The 18,894-nt window shown below is 43.3% G+C and overlaps 1 protein-coding gene across 3 annotated transcripts in view; it reads right to left on the bottom strand.

Annotated features, from left to right (window-relative positions):
- The window catches only part of LAMP2 (lysosomal associated membrane protein 2), a 54,706-nt gene extending 38,087 nt beyond the window's left edge, over positions 1–16,619 (bottom strand). Inside the window, exons 1-3 of one of the 3 annotated variants that reach the window (XM_084788748.1) lie at positions 16,397–16,617; positions 15,538–15,593; positions 912–1,030 (exon numbers count right to left, since the gene is read on the bottom strand). In XM_084788748.1, coding sequence (XP_084644874.1) covers positions 912–953 — 42 coding nt within the window. In that variant the 5' untranslated portion in view covers positions 954–1,030; positions 15,538–15,593; positions 16,397–16,617. Of the gene's footprint in view, positions 1–911; positions 1,031–15,537; positions 15,594–16,396 lie in introns of all 3 variants that reach the window. The other 2 variants (XM_084788746.1, XM_084788747.1) reach the window with 2 other exon arrangements.
- Between the last annotated feature and the right edge of the window lie 2,275 nt (positions 16,620–18,894).

Genomic DNA, 18,894 nt, shown 5'->3' with positions numbered 1-18,894 from the left:
TCACAGCCTGTAGACTGTTGTGTTTTTTAATTGATGCTATAGATAGGACTTTAATAAAATAAAAACAAGGCAAACAAGACCAAGAAGAGACCAACAAAAAGGTAGAAACAGCAAACTGTTTCTTAGATGACTCAGTGGCTAAGAGCATTGGCTGCTTGTCCAGAGGACCTGGTTTGGATTCAAAGAACCCACACTGTGAGCTCACGGCTGTCTCTAACTCTAGCTCCAGGGAGGCAATGCCTTTTTTTATCCTCCTCTGGCACCAGGCACACAAGTGGTGCAGAAGCACACACAGAAAAAACGTATTTTAAACCTACATACCCACTCACAATTTTTTTTTAAATCAAAAATTTTTAAAGATTAAAAAAAGGAAATTCAAGGGGCTGGGGAGATGGCTCAGTGATTAAGGGCACTGACTGCTTCTCCAGAGGTCCTGAGTTCAATTCCCAGCAACCACATGGGGCCTCACAACCATCTATAGTGAGATCTGATTCCCTTGCAGATAGAGTACTCTATACAAATTAATTAATTAATAAAAACATAGGCCAAATAAAGGAATGGGGGGAGGGTGTTGGGGGATAGGTAGTAAGGTACCACAATAGTCACCTAGCACCTCTCTGTCCCTAGGTTCAAACCCTGGCACCACCACCACCGCCCCCAAAAAAAACCCAAAAAACCTGTTTACTATAAGGGGCTAGAAAAAAACGGCTCAGTGGTTAACAGGATGGACTGCTCTTCCAGAGAGCTCCAGCACCACATGGCCACTCACCTTTACCTTTAATTCCAGTTCAACAGAGGTCTACTGACCTCAGGGCAGTGTGTGAATATGCTGCAGACACCCATTCAGACAAAACACCTATATACATAAAAAGTACATAAATCTCAAAAAAAAGACAAATACATTTACTTACAAAGTTCCTGTTTGCTGTTTCATACATTATTAAGAAACTCATGTTCCATGATGCGTAAAGGCAAACAACACCTTCTGAATCCGTCAAAGTAAGGTTGAATGCATAGGTCTGAACAGCTCCTAGATTAAAAATAATAGCAATAATAAATTGCACAATATAAGCTAAAAATAAATCCTAGCTACTGCTGAAGTTCAACCAGCTCTAAACTGAAACATGTATGCTTAAGTACGTGGTACCTTGGTGATTATTTTTCTTTGTAGTTTTTAACAGGACAGTAGTAACAAAGGTAGTGTTTTTCTCTTCTGGAAATGGTTACTAGATCCTAACGCTTAGGGGATGGCTGAAACCACTGACACCTGAGTCCTACATTCACGTGTGCCTTGTTACTTCAGTTTTAGACAACTACAGTTGTCTTTTTGCTGTTTGTGCGTGCAGTGCTGTGAATCAAAGCCGAGGCTTCACACATTTACTTTCTAAACTCTCAACCTGCTTCTTCTGGAAGGCAGCTATGCTCACCACTATACGACCAACGTCACATAAACCTTTAGGTGAAAACATTTTGGGGATTTTCATCTAACTTAACTCTAATCTATTACTTGAAGATGACTGAAACATTACCTACTAAACTCGAGAACCTAACATTCCAATATTTTAATGGAGAAGGGGGAAATATGCCAGCAAACCCAGCTGCAACATAAATAGCAGGCAACCATTTGAGAACTGGCTTGCCTGTCTCATATATTACCCAAGGGGAAAGCTACTTCCTGTTAAGATCCCTGCACACCCTTTGATGCTATCTGAGCAAGCCAGTGTCATCTACAGGCAGGGGCATGCTATTAGACTAAAGAGAAAACTCCTAAAAACATACCAAGCCAGCATGCCTCAGCAACAGCTTTCAAGCTGTACACAAAAGGCTTTCATACCCCACAGACCTGGCTGCCTTAGCAAGCCCAAACACCATGCTAAAGCTTGTGGTTGCTGACAGCGACTAAGTACTGGCAGAGATTCAGAAAGGCCTAGTATGAGGAATATAGGTTTTTGCAACCATCCTTTTCTCCATACACATGGAATGGCCCCGTCAAGCAGCTCCAGGTCTACACTATAGAATGCTGCTGAGAACTCCAAATTACAATTTTCCTAATGAACTGGAAATTTGCTTTGCCTGTGCTCACTCTCTCAGCTTGACAGAAAGTTCCCAGCTTGTACCCCTGGTATAAAGCTTACTTGGTCATGATAAATGATTTTTCTAATAACATGCTGCTGCATTCAATTTGCTTCAATTTTATTAAGAGTTTACATCTATAATCATTTCAGGTATCAGTGTACACCTCTCTTTCACTGTAATCCTTGGAAGGGGAGAGTAAAATACAAGAAGCTGGGCAGAGTAGTTTGAGAAGAGGTGGAGAAGCAATACAAATCAACGGAATCTAAGTTACAGTTAAGCCACTTAGGAGGAAGCATTCCTAATGTGCTTCACCACATTGCCCAAGACAGCAGCAGAGTACTGCACATCTCAAAAAGAAAGTACTTTCAAAGCTTTCCCACACAAAGAAACAACACCAGGATCAACGGTATAGCTTGATTCTTTAAAATTACACAATAGTCATATGCACCCCAAAATCAGGATACCTCATTTTATTGTGTACAACTATGTTTTATGTGATCCTTAAAATTGATTTTAAAATACAGGACACCTGCCAGGTGTGGTGGCTCACACCTTTAATCCCAGCACTCGGGAGGCAGAGGCAGGTGGATCGCTGTGAGTTCGAGGCCAGCCTGGTCTACAAAGTGAGTCTAGGACAGCCAAGGCTACACAGAGAAACCCTATCTCGAAAAACAAAAAAGGACACTTTTCTTCTACTCCAATCACTCAAAACTACTATGAAAATAATATGATGGTGCACACTTCCAACCCCAGCAGTTAGGAATTGAGGCCTGGGACTCAGGAGCTGAAGTATGGGGCTGCAGAGCCGGCTGAGCGGGTAAGAGTGCTTGTTCTCGCAGAGGACAAAGGTTTGAGTCCCAGCACCCACACGGCAGCTCACAGCTGTCTTGAACTCTAGTTCCAGGGGGTCCCGTGTCCTCTTCTGCTGTCTATGGGTAATAGGCACCCATGTGGTGCAAACATACATGCATGCAAAACAGTAAGACACATAAAAAAGCAAATCTAAAATGCTTTTTTAAAAAAAGAAAGAAAGCTGGGATGGAGAGATGGCTCAGTGGCTAAAAACACTAGATGCTGCTCCGGAGGACCTGGATTTGATTCCCAGCACCACATGGTGGCTTACAACCAACATTAACTCCAATTCCAGGAGATTTGATGTCCTCTTCCAGCCTAGGCTGTCACCAAAAACACATGTGGTCACAGACAAATATGCAGGCAAAGCATCCACGCACATAAAATTAAATTTAAATTTAAAAATATTTAAGGGTGCTGGAGAGATGGCTCAGAGGTTAAGAGCACTGACTGCTCTTCCAGAGGTCCTGAGTTCAATTCCCCTCAACCACATGGTGGCTCATAACCAACTATAATGTGATCTGGTGCCCTCTTCTGGCTTGCAGGTGTATAAAGGCAGAGCACTGTATACAAAATAATAAATAAATCTTATTTTTTTAATTTTTTTAAAGCCGAGGCAGGTGAAAAGCTAACCTAAGCTTCAAAAAAAAAAAAAATGATGGTCTCAAAGAACAGTTATCTCAAGGCAGGTGAGTTTGAGTCCACAGAGCGAGTTCCAGGACATCCAAGGCTACACACACAGGCCTCGAACTCACAGTGATCCACCTGCCTCTGCCCCCCTGAGTGCTGCGATTAAAGGTGTGTTAGATTATCACTTTTAATCAAATTCAAAATAGCTCATCTACTTTCTGGCACAAGAATGGGAACAGAGGGAACGCCCTGAGGACCCAGACACACCTATCCATCCCTCTCCAAGTCCGCCTACATCAGGATTGCTCAAAAGCTTATCAGCTGAACTTAACAATTTCAAAATCCAGATTCATTTTTTTTACTGTCTCCTCCTCATGGGTTCCCTCAACACCATGCTGTGAAGTAAAAAGGCAAATCCTGACACTTTCTTCCTACTTCTATTCCCAATCATCCATCCTTACATTGCTACAAACCCCTCTAAGCTGTCCCTGGAAAGCTCTGCCAGATACCACCTCTTTCTCCTTCACATTTTAAAAACTGCTACTGCTTCCCAAACTCCTAAACTACATTTAGAGTCCTCTGACTTTCAAAGTCATCCTTAATCTTACCCCACCCTATTGCTTCAACATCACTCAGAGCATTTTCCCAGAAGACGCCCTTTAATCAGGTTGAACTGGTTTCCACTGGGCCCAAAGGCTACACTCCACTCAGGTTGGCTTCTAGTGTTCCTAGCACTTGTGATCCACTTCCTTCTGATGGCTTTTATCTCCACCTCAAGGACTTCCGCTCTTTGAGGCCGTAAAGGTGAAATAACTGTACTCTTCAACATGATTCTAGCTATTGGCCCACACCACTGGCTGCTACAGAAACTGGAAATTTTGGACACTTGCTTTCCCAACCTCCCTTACAGCTAAACTGTCCCTGACTCCACCCTAGACATAAAAGTCAAAATGAACCAGCTATAGAAAAAGTATCCTATGAGCAAGGAAATAGCTCAGCAGGTTCAAGGGCCCAGGGGGGAAAAAGGACACTAGTCAATGGTAGAAGCTGAAGTTTTTGTACTTAGTCATAGCAATGCAATCCAGTCATGTGACCTGGGGTACTGAATCGGGTTTACTATGTACCTTTTTAAATTTTTCACATTACTTATTTTGTGATTTGGGTACTAGAGTGAACTTGGGAGCAAGTGTGCTACCACTCACCTACAAGCCCAGCCCTTGCTCACTTTAAAGCAAAATGTGTTATTAAGATGTAACATACCATAGGCAGAGGCAGGCAGATCTCTGTGAGTTCAAGGTCAGCCTGGTCTACAAAGTGAGTTCAGGACAGCAGAGATAACATAGAGAAACCCTGTGTCAAAAAACAAAACAACAACAAAAAAAGATGTAGCATACACAACATAGAGAAAATGAGTATGCAGGGTTAGGTACAGCTCAGAGTATTTCTTGTATTACATAAGCAAATGAACTCTCCTTCAAGAAGCAGAACATCCCATGTACAGTCTCAGTATCCATAGGAACAGCTTCCAGGACTCTTGGAGGATACTGAAGTTCACAGATGCTCTAGTGAGTCCCTTACATAAAATTGTGTATGAATTATTTTCATATAACCCAGCCACAACCTACTATATACTTTAAAACCTCCCTGGATCACTTATATAATACAGTGGAAATGCCATGTAAATATTTGTGTACTCTCCCCACAACGTCCGTAATATTCAGTTCAAACTTTCATACTTTGATCCACAGCTGGCTGAATCTGTGGATATGGAACCTACGGAGGACAAAGAAGGTTGACTATACCCCCAAAGTTCCCCATTCAGTTACTATTTCCCTTCCAAGGTAAAATGCCATCCTGTATTGTAACAATATAGATGACTACTGCCCGTTTTTTAGCTTGATATAAACAGAATGATGTGCTATGCTCTCTTTTGGGTCTGGCTTCTTTCATTCAACATTCTTTCACTGTGATGTATGTAACTGCAATTCAGTCTTTCTATTCTACTGTTTCTGATTAGGGGGTGAATCTTTGCTATATGTCTGAGGTGTTATTGATGGAAAGCTAGAAAGTTCCCAGTCTGTCCCATCACAAATGCTGCTGTAAACACTTCTTCACGTACCGGTAAACTCTATGTTAAGTATTTACCTAACAGTGGAATTGTGGTTTCAAAGAGTATGCAATATGTCCCACTATAATTTGAGGGTTTTGTTGTTGTTGTTCCTGGTGACCAGGTTGTGGGAATTGTAGTCTATTTGTTTTGAGATGTCTTTTTCCTCTTTCTTTTTAAGACAGTGTGTCACTATGTAGGCTTGGAACTCACTATGAGCTGGCCTTGAACTCAGAGATCACATGCTTCTGCCTCCCAAGTGCCAGGACCAGAACCACGCCAGTCAGTCTTGGTATGTATGCCAAAATGGCCTTGAACTTACTCTTTTCCCAGGCTGGCTAAGAACTTTAGTCTCCTGCCTGGAGTTACAAGTCTGTGCTATCAAACGCTGCCGCACAGTTTTCAATAAATTCCCTTTCTGCTTAAGATCCATCAGGTTTTCTTTCTCATCCTTATAACTGAGAACCTGGACTGAAGCTGGCCATGGTGATAATGTGTGCCTTAATACCAGCATTTGGGAAGCTAAGGCAGGAAAATGAGCTTAAGGCTAGACTAGGCTAGGCTAGGTAGAAAGCCCCACCCCCGGCTCCCCCAACCCCTGTCTCCAAAAACAAAACAAAATAAAACAAGACCATGGCTTACATGCTATCCGTTGTTTAGCAGTCATCTCTTCACAAACTTCCCTTAAATATAAAAGCCCTTATAGAGTACTCCATAATGCATATTTGCACATCTCAGTGGTCTTTACACTATCTTGAATTACTCTGATATTTTTAATGCTCTTCCAATATTTTTTATTATATGAACAAATGACAGATAATTTTCAAATGACAATATATACTACAACTGACAATATATACATTAAAAAGTATTCAACATCACCAGCTCTCAGGGCAATACAAATTCAAGTTATTATGTCATTGAATCCCGTCTCCCCTACTGGCAAAGGCTCCAAAATATAGCACTTTTGAACTGCTACTTCATAGCAAACTAGTATGCTGTGGAAACTGATATACAGGAAGCAGTTTGTTATTAATAATACACCAAAGCCTGTGAGTGAGTGATAGATATGGAGACAGATTCCCTTTGGCTAGTGGTTCCATCACTCATTTGAATTCCAACGTACTCCTTTAATCATTAGCTCTTATCTAAGCCACAGTTCCTAGGAATGTCTTTTATATGAATGTCATCTATCTTGTCTGTCACACTGGAAGAGAACAGGCCTATTACCTTTCCTCTATCTCTTATCATTCCTAGTAGTGCTGAATATATATTACATTTTCAATAAATACTGATCGATTACATCAAAGTGAAAATTCCCTGCAAGGTGGACCTGAAATGTAGCTCACTCTAATTACAGGAAGGTCTGTTCTTTTCAACTTCCAAATCATGAACTTACCTGGATATTGCCACAAACCTCATGTCACTTTTCCATAAACTCTGAGTCAGATTTCAAGCCAGAAAAAATGCTTTTCCCATAAAGTGGGAGATTAATCTTGAAATGTTATACTTGAACAGAATGTGTCTAGCAATTGATTTCCATGTTTACCTGCGATGCTTGATTTTTTAGAATAGCCAAACTATGTTAAAGGCTGTGTGACCTTTAAAAGCAATAGCTTAATCTATCCTAGAATTTGTGATTATGGAGCTGAGAGTTTATTCTCAAAAGAAAAAGAAAAGACCATGCCTCAAAATCAACATTCCCAAATAAAAATATGTTCTCAGTACTGCTCCAAAAGGGTTATTTATAGGTTCTTTCAGAACTCAGACTCAGTTATCCAAACACAATTGAAAAAAAACTGAGTAGGGCATGGTGGTGGCGCACACCCTTAGTCCCAGCACTCGGGAGGCAGAGGCAGGTGGATCGCTGTGAGTTTGAGGACAGCCTGGTCTACAAAGTGAGTCCAGGACAGCCAAGGCTACACAGAGAGACCCTGTCTTGAAAACTCAAAAAAAAAAAAAAGAAAGAAAGAAAGAAAGAAAGAAAGAAAGAAAGAAAACTAGCTAGATTTTTACAAGTCTGTTTGTCCCAAGATGTACCTGAAAAGTACACAAGGTCATGCCAGCACATGCCTTTAATCAGCAGAAACAGGCAGACTTCTGTGAATTAGAGGCCAGCCTGATCTACAGAGCAAGTTCTAGGACAGCCAAGACTGTTATGTAAAGAAATCCTGTTTCAGGGGAAAAAATAAAGAAAGACAATAGAGACAAAAATCCATACAATGGGGGTTGGTGAGATGGCTCAGTTGTTAAAAGCACTGGCTGTTCTTCCAGAGGATCCAGGTTCAATTCCCAGAACCAACATGGCTGCTCACAAGTCTCTAATTTTAGTCCCAGGGACAAACAGCCTGTTGTAGCCTCCTTGTACCAGGCATAAACATGGCACACAGACATACAAGCAGCCAAAATACTTATAAAGATAAAAGTTTAAAACTAGCCGGGCGTGCTGGTGTACACCTTTAACCCAATCACTCAGGAGGCAGAGGCAGGCAGATTGCTGTGACTTCTACAAAGTTGAGTCCAGGACAGCCAAGGCTACAGAGAGACCCTGTCTCGAAAAAAGAATTTAAAAACTACAACTAGAAAGCCCATACAACACAGTGGCCTCAGAAACAATAAAATGAGATGATAAAGAGAATCCATTTGCAGAACTAAAAAGCTAAAACTTCACTCAGGAAGCCCAGCTTACCTTGCCAAGTATTGCACTGAAATTTGCCTAAGGGGTTTTTCAGTGGGGTATAAACACTCTGAGCTAAGAGAAGCTTTCCTTAGCAAGTTAGATAGACATCCTGTTTACAAGCCTCCCTTTCATTAAAGAAATCCTTTCCCATTTTAAGTTTTTTGTTTTACTCTCATCATATTAAGTTCTATCCTAAACTTTAGCCATTTACTGTGAGGTTGGTCAAAAAGGAGGGGTTGAGGGTACGTGGGAGGAGAAAGCATATGGAGCTGAAGAGATGGCTAGGTGGTTAAGAGCATTCGCTGCTCTTACCGAGGACCTGGGTTCCATTCACAGCACCACGATGGGGCTCACAACCATCCATAAGGTGGTTCCTTGGAACCTCCAGCTCCAAGGAAACTGACTCCCTCTTCTAATCTCTGAGGGGCACCAGGCATGCATGTAGCATACAGACAAACATGCAAGCAAAACACTCATACATGTAAAATAAACAAAATATCTTTTTAAAGGCATGGGGCTAGGGAGATGGCTCAGCAAATACAGGTGGTTGTACCAACCTAAAACCTAAGTTCAATCCCTGGGACCCACAGGACAGCAGAACAGACTCCTGCACATTGTCCTTTGCTTTCCACATGTGTACCACACATGCAAATGGACATGTATGGACACATGTACTTTACAAAACAGGGCATAGCCTATAATCTCAGCACTCAGGAGGGTTGAGGCAGGAGGACTGCCATGGATTCCAGGCTATATAGTGAGTTGTAGGCAAGCTTGGGCTACAGAAGATCACTAAAAAAAACATAGCAGGGCTGAGCACGGTGGCGCACTCCTTTAATCCCAGCACTAGGGAGGCAGAGTCAGGTGGATCTCTGTGAGTTCGAGGCCAGCCTGGTCTACAAAGCTAGTCCAAGACAGCCAAGACTACACAGAGAAACACTGTCTCAGAAAACACACACACACACACACACACAGAGAGAGAGAGAGAGAGAGAGAGAGAGAGAGAGAGAGAGAGAAGAGAGAGAGCTCGCGCAGGACATAAAGGTGGTTACTTTCTTCTCTATGAAGTGATGGCTTTTCCTTAAGTGTTTGTCTGGTTAGCTGTTCTCGTGCTTACCTCACTTGCTTATCAGTTTCTTTTTGTTAGGTCTGCTACAACAGAAAATAAGATTTTAGGCCGGGCAGTGGTGACACATGCCTTTAATGCCAGCACTTGGGAGGCAGAGGCAGGTGTATCTCTGGTAGTTCGAGGCCAGCCTGGACTACAGAGTGAGCTCCAGGACAGTCAGAGCTGTTACACAGAGAAACCCTGTCTCAAAAAGCCAAAAAAAAATAAAAAGTAAAAAAGTAAACAGAAAGTAAGATTTTAAGTTATGAATGTCACGCGAAAAGCAACATTTAAAATTTTTTAAAAAAACATATGGTTCTAAACCATAAAATGACTTCCTTGATTTTTTTTAAGGTCAGAGAGTAGGTAAGAAAATGAGACAAGTATATTGAAGTAATGGAAAGTGCCTATTGCTGAGCCACATTTGGTAGGCCTCCAGAGTTCTTTTGCAATGCACAATGGGATACCAATGAGTATTCATAAAATTCACTTTTGGAATGGAAGAATCTCAGACCACTTTAGTATGGAATTGTGGCTAGGAAGTGCAGCTTTCCTGAATCACGGTTGTAGAAGTTATCACCAGTGCTGTGAAACAATGCTGGGTTACAGACAAAAGTCCACTCTAAATTCCAGGGAAAGTAGGCTAGATACACAGGAATATCCGGATATTTATAAGCGTATCAGATGTGATAACCAATGATTCATAGACATATCGAGCCTGTCTTTTTGAGTATTTTTAGTACAGATTTTTTAACTATCTGAACCATGAAGTCAAAATTATCAGTTAAATAAAAAGTTGTAAGGCTGCAGGAAAAACCAAAAACCCCAGGAAAACATTTTGTCTTTCTGGTGCTCTAAACAGGTCACTGTTGTTACAAAGAAAGAAAAATCTCAAACATTCTATTTTATCAATGAAGACACTGGAGCCAGATGCTTATGTGAAAATCTGTTAGCTCGGAGAGGTGGAAAACACACCCAGCTGACCTTCTTAACTCAAGCTGACATCCCAGAAGGGAAAAAAGCCCTTCTCCACACTGTCTTAAATACCCTTCAACTCAGTGCCCCTCCTTTGTTTTCTTATGCCAATTCATTGCTTGCTCTGACTCTTGACCATGGTTGGTTTTATTTAGCTCTTATGTACAGAAAGCTCTTGGGTTAAAGGTACATGCTGGGGCTGAGCCACACCACAGTAAGAAATAGATTTTCCTCCAGGAATGGTGGCACACGCCTTTAACCTTTTTAATCCCAGCACTCGGGAGGCAGAGGCAGGCGGATCTCTGTAAATTCAAGGCCAGCCTGGTCTACAGAGAGTTCCAGGACAACCAGGGCTATTAAACAGAGAAACTGCTTCAAAATACCAAAAAGAAAAAGAAAAGAAATAGGTTTTTCCATTTCACAATCTCGGTGTTCACAATGTGATCAAATATCCTACAACAGGTCACCCCACCACCCACTATCTCATCTATTCACTTTCCTTCCTCAGAATCTGTTTCTTATTTATTATGGTCCTTTTCACTATCTGAAATGTTATTTACCCATTGTGCTACCTTCCCCCTCTAAAGTGTAGGTTCTATGAGAACAGACCCTTCACTGTCTTGTCCGTTGCCACCTCCCTTTCATCTGGTTGTAGTGGTTGGAATACAACAGGCAGATGCTGGAAGGACCCTGCTGTTTGAGGTTGCAGTCCTCCCAGTCCAGATAGCCATTCTGAGCTCTGCATTGGGTGTAGGACTCCCTCTTCCCAGCAGGGCCTCCAGCTCTCTGCCTGACTCCATCTGGAGAGTGTCTTTAAGACCTAGGATGCCAGAGCTGGAGAGATGGCTCAGTGGAAGAGCAGTGGCTGCTCATCCAGAGTGTCTTTAAGGCGTAAGGTGCCAGGGCTGGAGAGATGGCTCAGTGGTTAAGAGCACTGGCTGTTCTTCCAGAGGTCCTGAGTTCAATTCCTGGCACCCACATGGCAGCTCACAACTGTCTGAAACTCCATTTCCAGAGGATCTGACACCCTGTCACAGATATACATGCAGGCAAAGCATCAATGCAAATAAAATAAATATATTTTTAAAAAGACATCGGATGCCCTTAACTACATTTGATTTACGGCCCTCGGCACAGCTCCCTGCTAGCTCTGTCCTCCCTGCGCCTATAGGATAATTAGGTGCTGTGTTCTTGTTCATATGACACGAACATCCTGCCAAATGCAAAACAAGTATCTTTAAAGTGCCTGGTTTCAACCAATTATGTACACCTGTCCTGGAAGCCCCCCCACCCACTCCCAAAGAGGTATAGAGCCTTTGTTCTCCCTAATTAAAGTTGAACTAGCTCCTGAAGTGGTTGCCAGGGTGTTTGATCTCGGTCCTGCTTACAGCCTTCCAAGCCCTATGCCTCGTTTTCTTGCCTCACTTAGTCCTCTCGCTTTGGTGGGCTGGTAGCCATCAGCCCCCCAGGGAAGAGGAGAACCACAGGCGGTTAATAAGCATTCATGGGAGGGAGTCGCCCCAAACTTGACCTACACTCAGGATTATCACAGTTTTTTTTTTATCTCTAAGAAGAACCTCAAAGCTTTTTTTTTTTTAAGTCTCATTCAACCTTTTATAAAAACAGAAGTTAAGCCTGGTGTAGTAGCGCATATCTTTAGTCCCAGCACTCAGGAAGCAGAGGCAGGCAGATATCTGTGAGTTCGAGGCCAGCCTGGTATACAGAGTGAGTTCCAGGGCAGCCAAGGCTATTACAGAGAAACCCTGTCTCAGAAAAAAACAAAAAACAAAACAAAACACTAGTTATACAAATCGATGACCACAGAAGTCTGTCACTAAGGAAACAATTAAGCAATGATGTTAGACAAGGGCATTCATCTGTTGCCCTTTACATGTCTCTAACTCATAGACTTTTTTCCCAAATGGTCTTTCATTGTTTATAACAATTCATTCAAATGAAAAACAGCAAAAATTTTTCTGTGAGCTACCAGTGGTGCGCACACCTATAATCCCAGCACTCATGAGGCAGAGGCAGGCAGATCTCTGAGTTCCAGGCCAGCCTGGTCTACAGAGTGAGTTCCAGGGCAGCCAGGGCTACACAGAGACGCCCTGTCTTAAAAAAAAAAAACTGTGAATAACACCAACATAAAGCTTAAGGATATTTTTCTATAATTACTTTAAAGCAAGAGTTTTGGTTTTCCTTTTTCACGGTGCTTGAGATTAAACCAAGGGCCTCACACATGCTGTGCAAGTGCTCTACTACTAAAATAGAGCCACAACCATAAAGTCCCTTTTTGGTTTTGTTTTGAGACAGGGTCTTATTAACTAGCTGTGGCTGTCCTGGAACTCACTTAGTATACCAGGCTTGCCTCAAACTCAGAGATCCACCTGCCGCTGTCTCCCAAGTGCTGGGATTAAAAGTGTGCACCACAGTCTCACAGCAAACCGAGAGATGTCTAAAAAGAACAACTTTCAGACTTAAAAACTGGATGCTGGGGCTAGAGAGGTGGCTCAGCTGTCACTCTTCCAGAGAACCACACCAGTTTCAATCCCAGCACCGACAGAGCAGCTCTCATGTGTCTATGTAAACTCCAGTTCCAGAGGACGTAATGGCCTCTCAAATACAGGCACCAAGTACACAGACATATGGGCAGACAGAACACATACATAAAATAAAAATAGTAAATCAAGTCAGGTGTGGTGGCCCACCCACTCAGGAGGCAAAGGCAGAGTTCAAAGCTAGCCTGGTCTACAAAGTGAGTCCAGAACAGCCAAGGCTACACAGAGAAAGCCTATCTCGAAAAACAAAATAATAAGAATAAATCAAAAAGTATTTTTAAAAACTGAATCCTAGCCAGGCGTGGTAGTGCATGCCTTTAATCCCTGCACTTGGGAGGAAGAGGCAGGTGGATTGCTGTAAATTCGAGGCCAGCCTGATCTACAGAGTGAGTCCAGGACAGATAGGGCTATTATACAGAGAAACCTTGTCTCGAAAAGCAAAAAAACAAAAAACAAACACACACACAAAAAAACCACCTGAATCCTATATTGTTCAGTGTTGCTTCTGTAGATCCCTTTCTGAATTTGTGGATGGAGGGAATCAGCTTTGAAAAGCATTCAAAAGGACCAATGCACTTACTCAGATCACTAGGTTTGAGCTGTAGGCTTAGATTTTTCTCACCTTCTCCCTTTATACTCTCTTTTATACCCCTAAAGCCCTCAGCATTCAACTAAATCCAGCTGGGAAAGACCGTGCCCCCACGTGAGACAATTATCAGCTGTGGACAAACTAAAGCCCAAACTAAAATCCCCATACTTGAGGTTAAAACAAAAACATATTTACATAACTGAGTTTACAAAGAAACCAAAACTTCTATTACATCGAGCTGTTCCTCTATATACAAATTTGGCCTGTTTACTTTCTGCAGTGACCAAGCACTGCCTTTGTGAATACAAAACAAAAGACCTCATTTAAAAAAAAAACTTAATGACACACAAAAGCCAACAAGTAGGTCAACTATTTTTCTCACTTCTCTGAACAATAACATCCTTGTGTTTGTGCAGATTCAATTGGAAGAGAGTTACTGGTTAATAGGCCTTGGTCAGATGTGTTCTTGTCACTGGTGTTTCCCGCTGTAAACAAGCCTCTCTTGGGGTCAGCCAGCCCTAAGTGCCTCACAAGGAAGGCTCAGAGTTAAGTGTTCATGCCAAGCCTCGTGGCCCAATTTCAGAAGTGTTATGGGAGAAGTTTCTTACACAGTATGGTCAGTGAGGCCAGATCGAGGACCCGCAAATATTTTAGTCAGAATGTCCAGTCTATGGAAGACCTCAGAATTTTAGACAGGTAAATGATAGCTGCTGGCATTTGCTCTATCAGAAATGGAAGTTGAGAAATGAATAAACAGCAAGAACACTGCAATCATCAGGGTGGTGATGTCATCACACATCGTGTTTCTTCTGGAAAACTCTACTGTATAGCCAAAGGCTAAGAGTGAAAAGGAGGAAGATCTTAGTATTGTTGGGGAAAGTTTTGATTCCACAGGCTCCCTAGCAAGGTCCTTGGGAGCTACGAGGTGAGCTCCTTATATGCATGCTCTGAACCTGGGCTCCTCCCATTTGGCAGTGCTAATGCGTTGAAAGAGATAACTATTTGTTTATTGATTGATTGATTTTTCAACACAGGGTTTCTCCGTGGTGAAGAAGATAGCTATCTATTTATTGGTTTTTCGAGACAGGGTCTTTCTATGTTATCTTGGCTGTCCTGGACTCACTTTGTAGACCAGGCTGGCCTCGAGCTCACAGACATCCCCCTGCTTCTGCTTCGCGAGTACTGGGATTAAAGGTGTACGCCACCGCGCCCGGGTATAGATAACTTTATTGAGAGGGACTGTTCCTGTTCTTGCAAGCAGGTTAGCAGGATACCTGGCCTCTGTCCACTAGAAGCTGCCCAGTGGAACAAACAAAAATGCCTCTAGAAAATATATGTATATACAAGTAATTAGAAGCATGCAATAATAATAGATGAAAAAAAGGGAGCAGGAGTTTGAAGGAGAGCAGGGAGAGGTATAGGGGAGGCTGGCGGGGGTGGGGAGGGAAAATGTAATTGAAATGCAACCTCAAAAATGAAACACGAAATTCAAAAAGCTATTATGGAAAAAATCTTAATGCCTATAGAAGATATTGCCAAATGCCCACTGGATGAGAACACACTGTTCCACCAAAACATGAATTACAAATGTAATTCTTTGACTTCTCACCCGGCCCCCCCCCAAATATACCTAGCTTCACCTCATTTCAATCTGGGTCTTTTCCTTCTACTTCTTTATTAAAGTACACACAGCAAGAGCCACTGGGTAACAACAAGCAGGGTAAATCAGGTCAGGAGGACACACTGTGATCAAAGTTCAAATTTAGGCTGCTATGGACTCATTCTATTGGGGCGGATCACAAGCAACCAGCGTCTTCTCTTACTGTGTAGTAAGGACACAACCCTCAGCCGGTTACCTCCCACTTTAAAACCACGAAGAAGCCCACTGTGTTGGGAAAGAAGAAAAAGGGAAGAGACTGTGAAGAAAGGGAGTTAGCATACGAAACTCAGATACACAACTACCATCTTGGAAGCTTCACCCGGCTTTGGCATCTATGGATTCTTCTGTCAGAGTCGGCCTGAGAGGAAGTAGTGACAGTTACAGGGGAAAAAAACCAAGATCCTCAACACCTTCAAGGCATACACTCACTCGGCATCAGTTTTCACTCTTCCCTTAGTCTCCAGGGGTTGAGTCTACGTTTTTTTTTTTCTTTCCAGAACTTACTACAGTCACAGACCCCCTTCATCCTCAAAACTCCAAGCCCATTCACTCCTCTTGTCTCTTCGGTCACCTTTTTTCCCATCCTCAAATCCTATCTACAAAGTTCCCAAAGCTGTGCCTGCTGCCCCTTTAGGCCCCTACGGTCCTATCTACCTACCCCCCTGTCCTCTTGTTCCCAACTATTTCACAGGGGTACAGCGTCCTCCGTTCCAAATTTCCTTTCTCACTCTATAGTTTTTCCACCATCTTCAAAACCAAGGCTCCCCGGTGTCTGCTCACCCTCATACTTTTCCAAGTTGCTCTCTCTACCCAATGGGGTCTCCTCGCTCCTCTTACCTAATCCCTTGCTGTCCTCCTCATCCCCTTACTTGCCCCGCTGTTACTCTCAAGGGCCCTCCCTGCCGGCCATTCCTTTGCCAGGCCCTCTCTAGGTCAAGTGCGCCCCCCCCCTCCTCCCGCGTAGCACTCTTCCCCCCCACCCCCACCCCTCGCCCCCGCCCGCGAGCCTCGGGCGGCCGCCGCCGCCGCCCAGTGTCAGCTGTTCGCTCTCTCAACGCCTCCTCGAAGACTAGTCTTTCAGGTTGTGGCCTTTGAACAACCTCCCCGCCAATCCCGCCGGGCCCAACTGAAGACACTAAGGGAGAGGGCCCGAAAACTCACCCAGCAGCAGGCAGACCAGGACGAGCCCGGAGCCCGAAAACGGAGAGAGGCGGAAGTGCATCATGATCCCTCAGGACAGGCGGCGACTCGACCGGCAATTCTAACGAACACCCTCGCAGCCCCGGAGAGAGCGAAAACACTGGTGACCACCGACCGCGGCACCCGCAAAAGCCAAGAGTCGCCGCTTCAGCTCGAGTCATAAGACCGGGGGCAGGGCTCGTTCTTCCTCTCAGCCAATCGCCATGCTGGAAAGCAGTGCGAGGGGCGGGGATGTCCGGGCGGGAGGGCGGGGATGTCCGGGCGGGAGGGCGGGGATGTCCGGGCGGGAGGGCGGGATGGCCACGCCCTGGTCTTTTGGTTCACAACCATTATTACACTAGGAAGGGATAGACGTGGAGGGCGTTTTTTTTTTAAGGCTAGCAGGGGGGAGGAACTTTTGAGGGTTGTGAGATAGCGGGTTATTTCTGTTCCAGATCCTTGAGAACAGAAAGAATCATTTTTTCTGGTTTCAAAACTGTTGCTGGGTATCTCGAGGTAATACATACAAAAATAATACACGATTGTTCTCCAAGCACGGAGACTACCTACACAGTTTATCCTATAGATGGACGGGAAAGCTAGGGGGTAGTGTGGAGTCACTGAACACTAGAGCTGATCGTGCATTTGAAGTTCACAAAGTTACAACACTCTCCCTAATGGGGAAATTGAAGCCAGAAAGGAGAAGCATATTTTTAAATAGAGGAAGAAATAATGAGAGAAATAAAACAAGAATAGAAGAAAATAAAGATCATTCCCATTACTGCCCAGAAACGCTGTTTACAAAATACATAAACTTCCAGATATTTTTCTGTGTGTATACAAGTACACAAATGTTCTCTAATGAGTTCATACTAAACAGTACTCTGTACACTTGCCAAGCAAACAATAAATAGACACAACTTAAACCAATAGAGGAAAACATTTGAACAGAAAACTGTAGAGTCATAGTAAAGCAGTGATCCTCAAATGTTTAGTTTCCAAACACACACACACACACACACACACACACACACACCACTCAGGGGTTTTAAAAGCAGTTTTGTTTTGTTTTCTTTTGTTTTGTTTATCTGATGCCTCAGAGATTCTGGAATAAATAGCCTGTGTCTGTCCTACAAACTTACTGGTTGCTTCTTGGCAGCACTGGAGGGTTATAGCCCAGGACCTCCTCACACATGATCCGCATACCCTGAGCCCTTTTTAAATTTTTTTTTTTAGAAAGTCTTACTAAGTTGCCTAATAGTTTGATCTCAAACTCACAGCGCAGCTGGAGCTCAGGCAGAGCTTGAATCTATGATTCCCCTGACTCAGCATGCCCAGGAACGGGGACTGCACGTTTTCGCCTCCCGTCCTGTCTTACATCTTTCTTAAACAAACACCCGGAGTGATTTCAATGCTGTGGTCTATAAACCACCCTTTGAGAAGCGGTAAAAGCAGGTCATGGCGACACATGCTGTTCCTTTAATCCCAGCACTCTGGAGGCAGAGCCAGGCTGATCTCTGTGAGTTAAAGGTCAGCCTAGTCTACAAAGCAAGTTCAAGGGTAGCCAAGGCTGTTGCAAAGAGAAACCCTATCTTTTCTTAATATATATTATTAATTTATTCATATTACATCTCAATGGTTATCCCATTCTTTGTATCCTCCCATTCCTCCCTCCCTCCCATTTTCCCCTTTTTCCCTTCCCCTATGACTGTGACTGAGGGGGACCTCCTTGCCCTATAAATGATCCTAGGGTATCAAGTCTCTTCTTGGTAGCCTGCTATCCTTCCTCTGAGTGCCACCAGACCTCCCCATCCAGGGGATGTGGTCAAATATGGGGCACCAGAGTATGTGTAAAAGTCAGTCCCCACTCTCCACTCAACTGTGGAGAATCTCCTATCTATTGGCTAGATCTGGGTAGGGGGTTCAAAGTTTACCGCATGTATTGTCCTTGGCTGGTGCCATAGTTTGAGCAGGACCCCTGGGCCCAGATCTGCCCATCATAATGTTCTTCTTGTAGGTTTCTAGAACCCTCTGGATCCTTCTATTTCCCCATTCTCCCATGCTTCCCTCACCTAGAGTCCCAGTAGGTTGTCCTCCCCTCTGTCCCACTTTCCTGGTAAGTGAAGACTTTCATGAGACATATCCCTTGGGCTAGTGTGCAGATTTAAGTGAGTATATACCAGGTGACTCTTTCTGCTTCTGGGTTAACTCACTTATTATGATCATTTCTAGTTCCATCCATTTGCCCACAAATTTCGGGAATTCCTTGTGTTTAATAGCTGAGTAGTATTCCATAGTGTAAATGTACCACAGTTTCTTTATCTATTCTTCTACTGAGGGACACTCAGGCTGGAGAAACCCTATCTTAAAACAAAACAAAACAAAAGATAAGGAGAAACACTAAAACATAGCTTCAAAAGTCGTACACTCCAAGAGATCTTAAATCTGGGGTTCTATATATAAATAAACTTCAGCTGAGG

The sequence above is a fragment of the Acomys minous genome (assembly GCF_964271855.1).
Source record: "Acomys minous genome assembly, chromosome: 7".
Lineage (NCBI taxonomy): Eukaryota > Metazoa > Chordata > Mammalia > Rodentia > Muridae > Acomys > Acomys minous.
The sequence above is the reverse complement of the archived record's forward strand: the minus strand, read 5'-3'. Positions and strand labels throughout refer to the sequence as shown.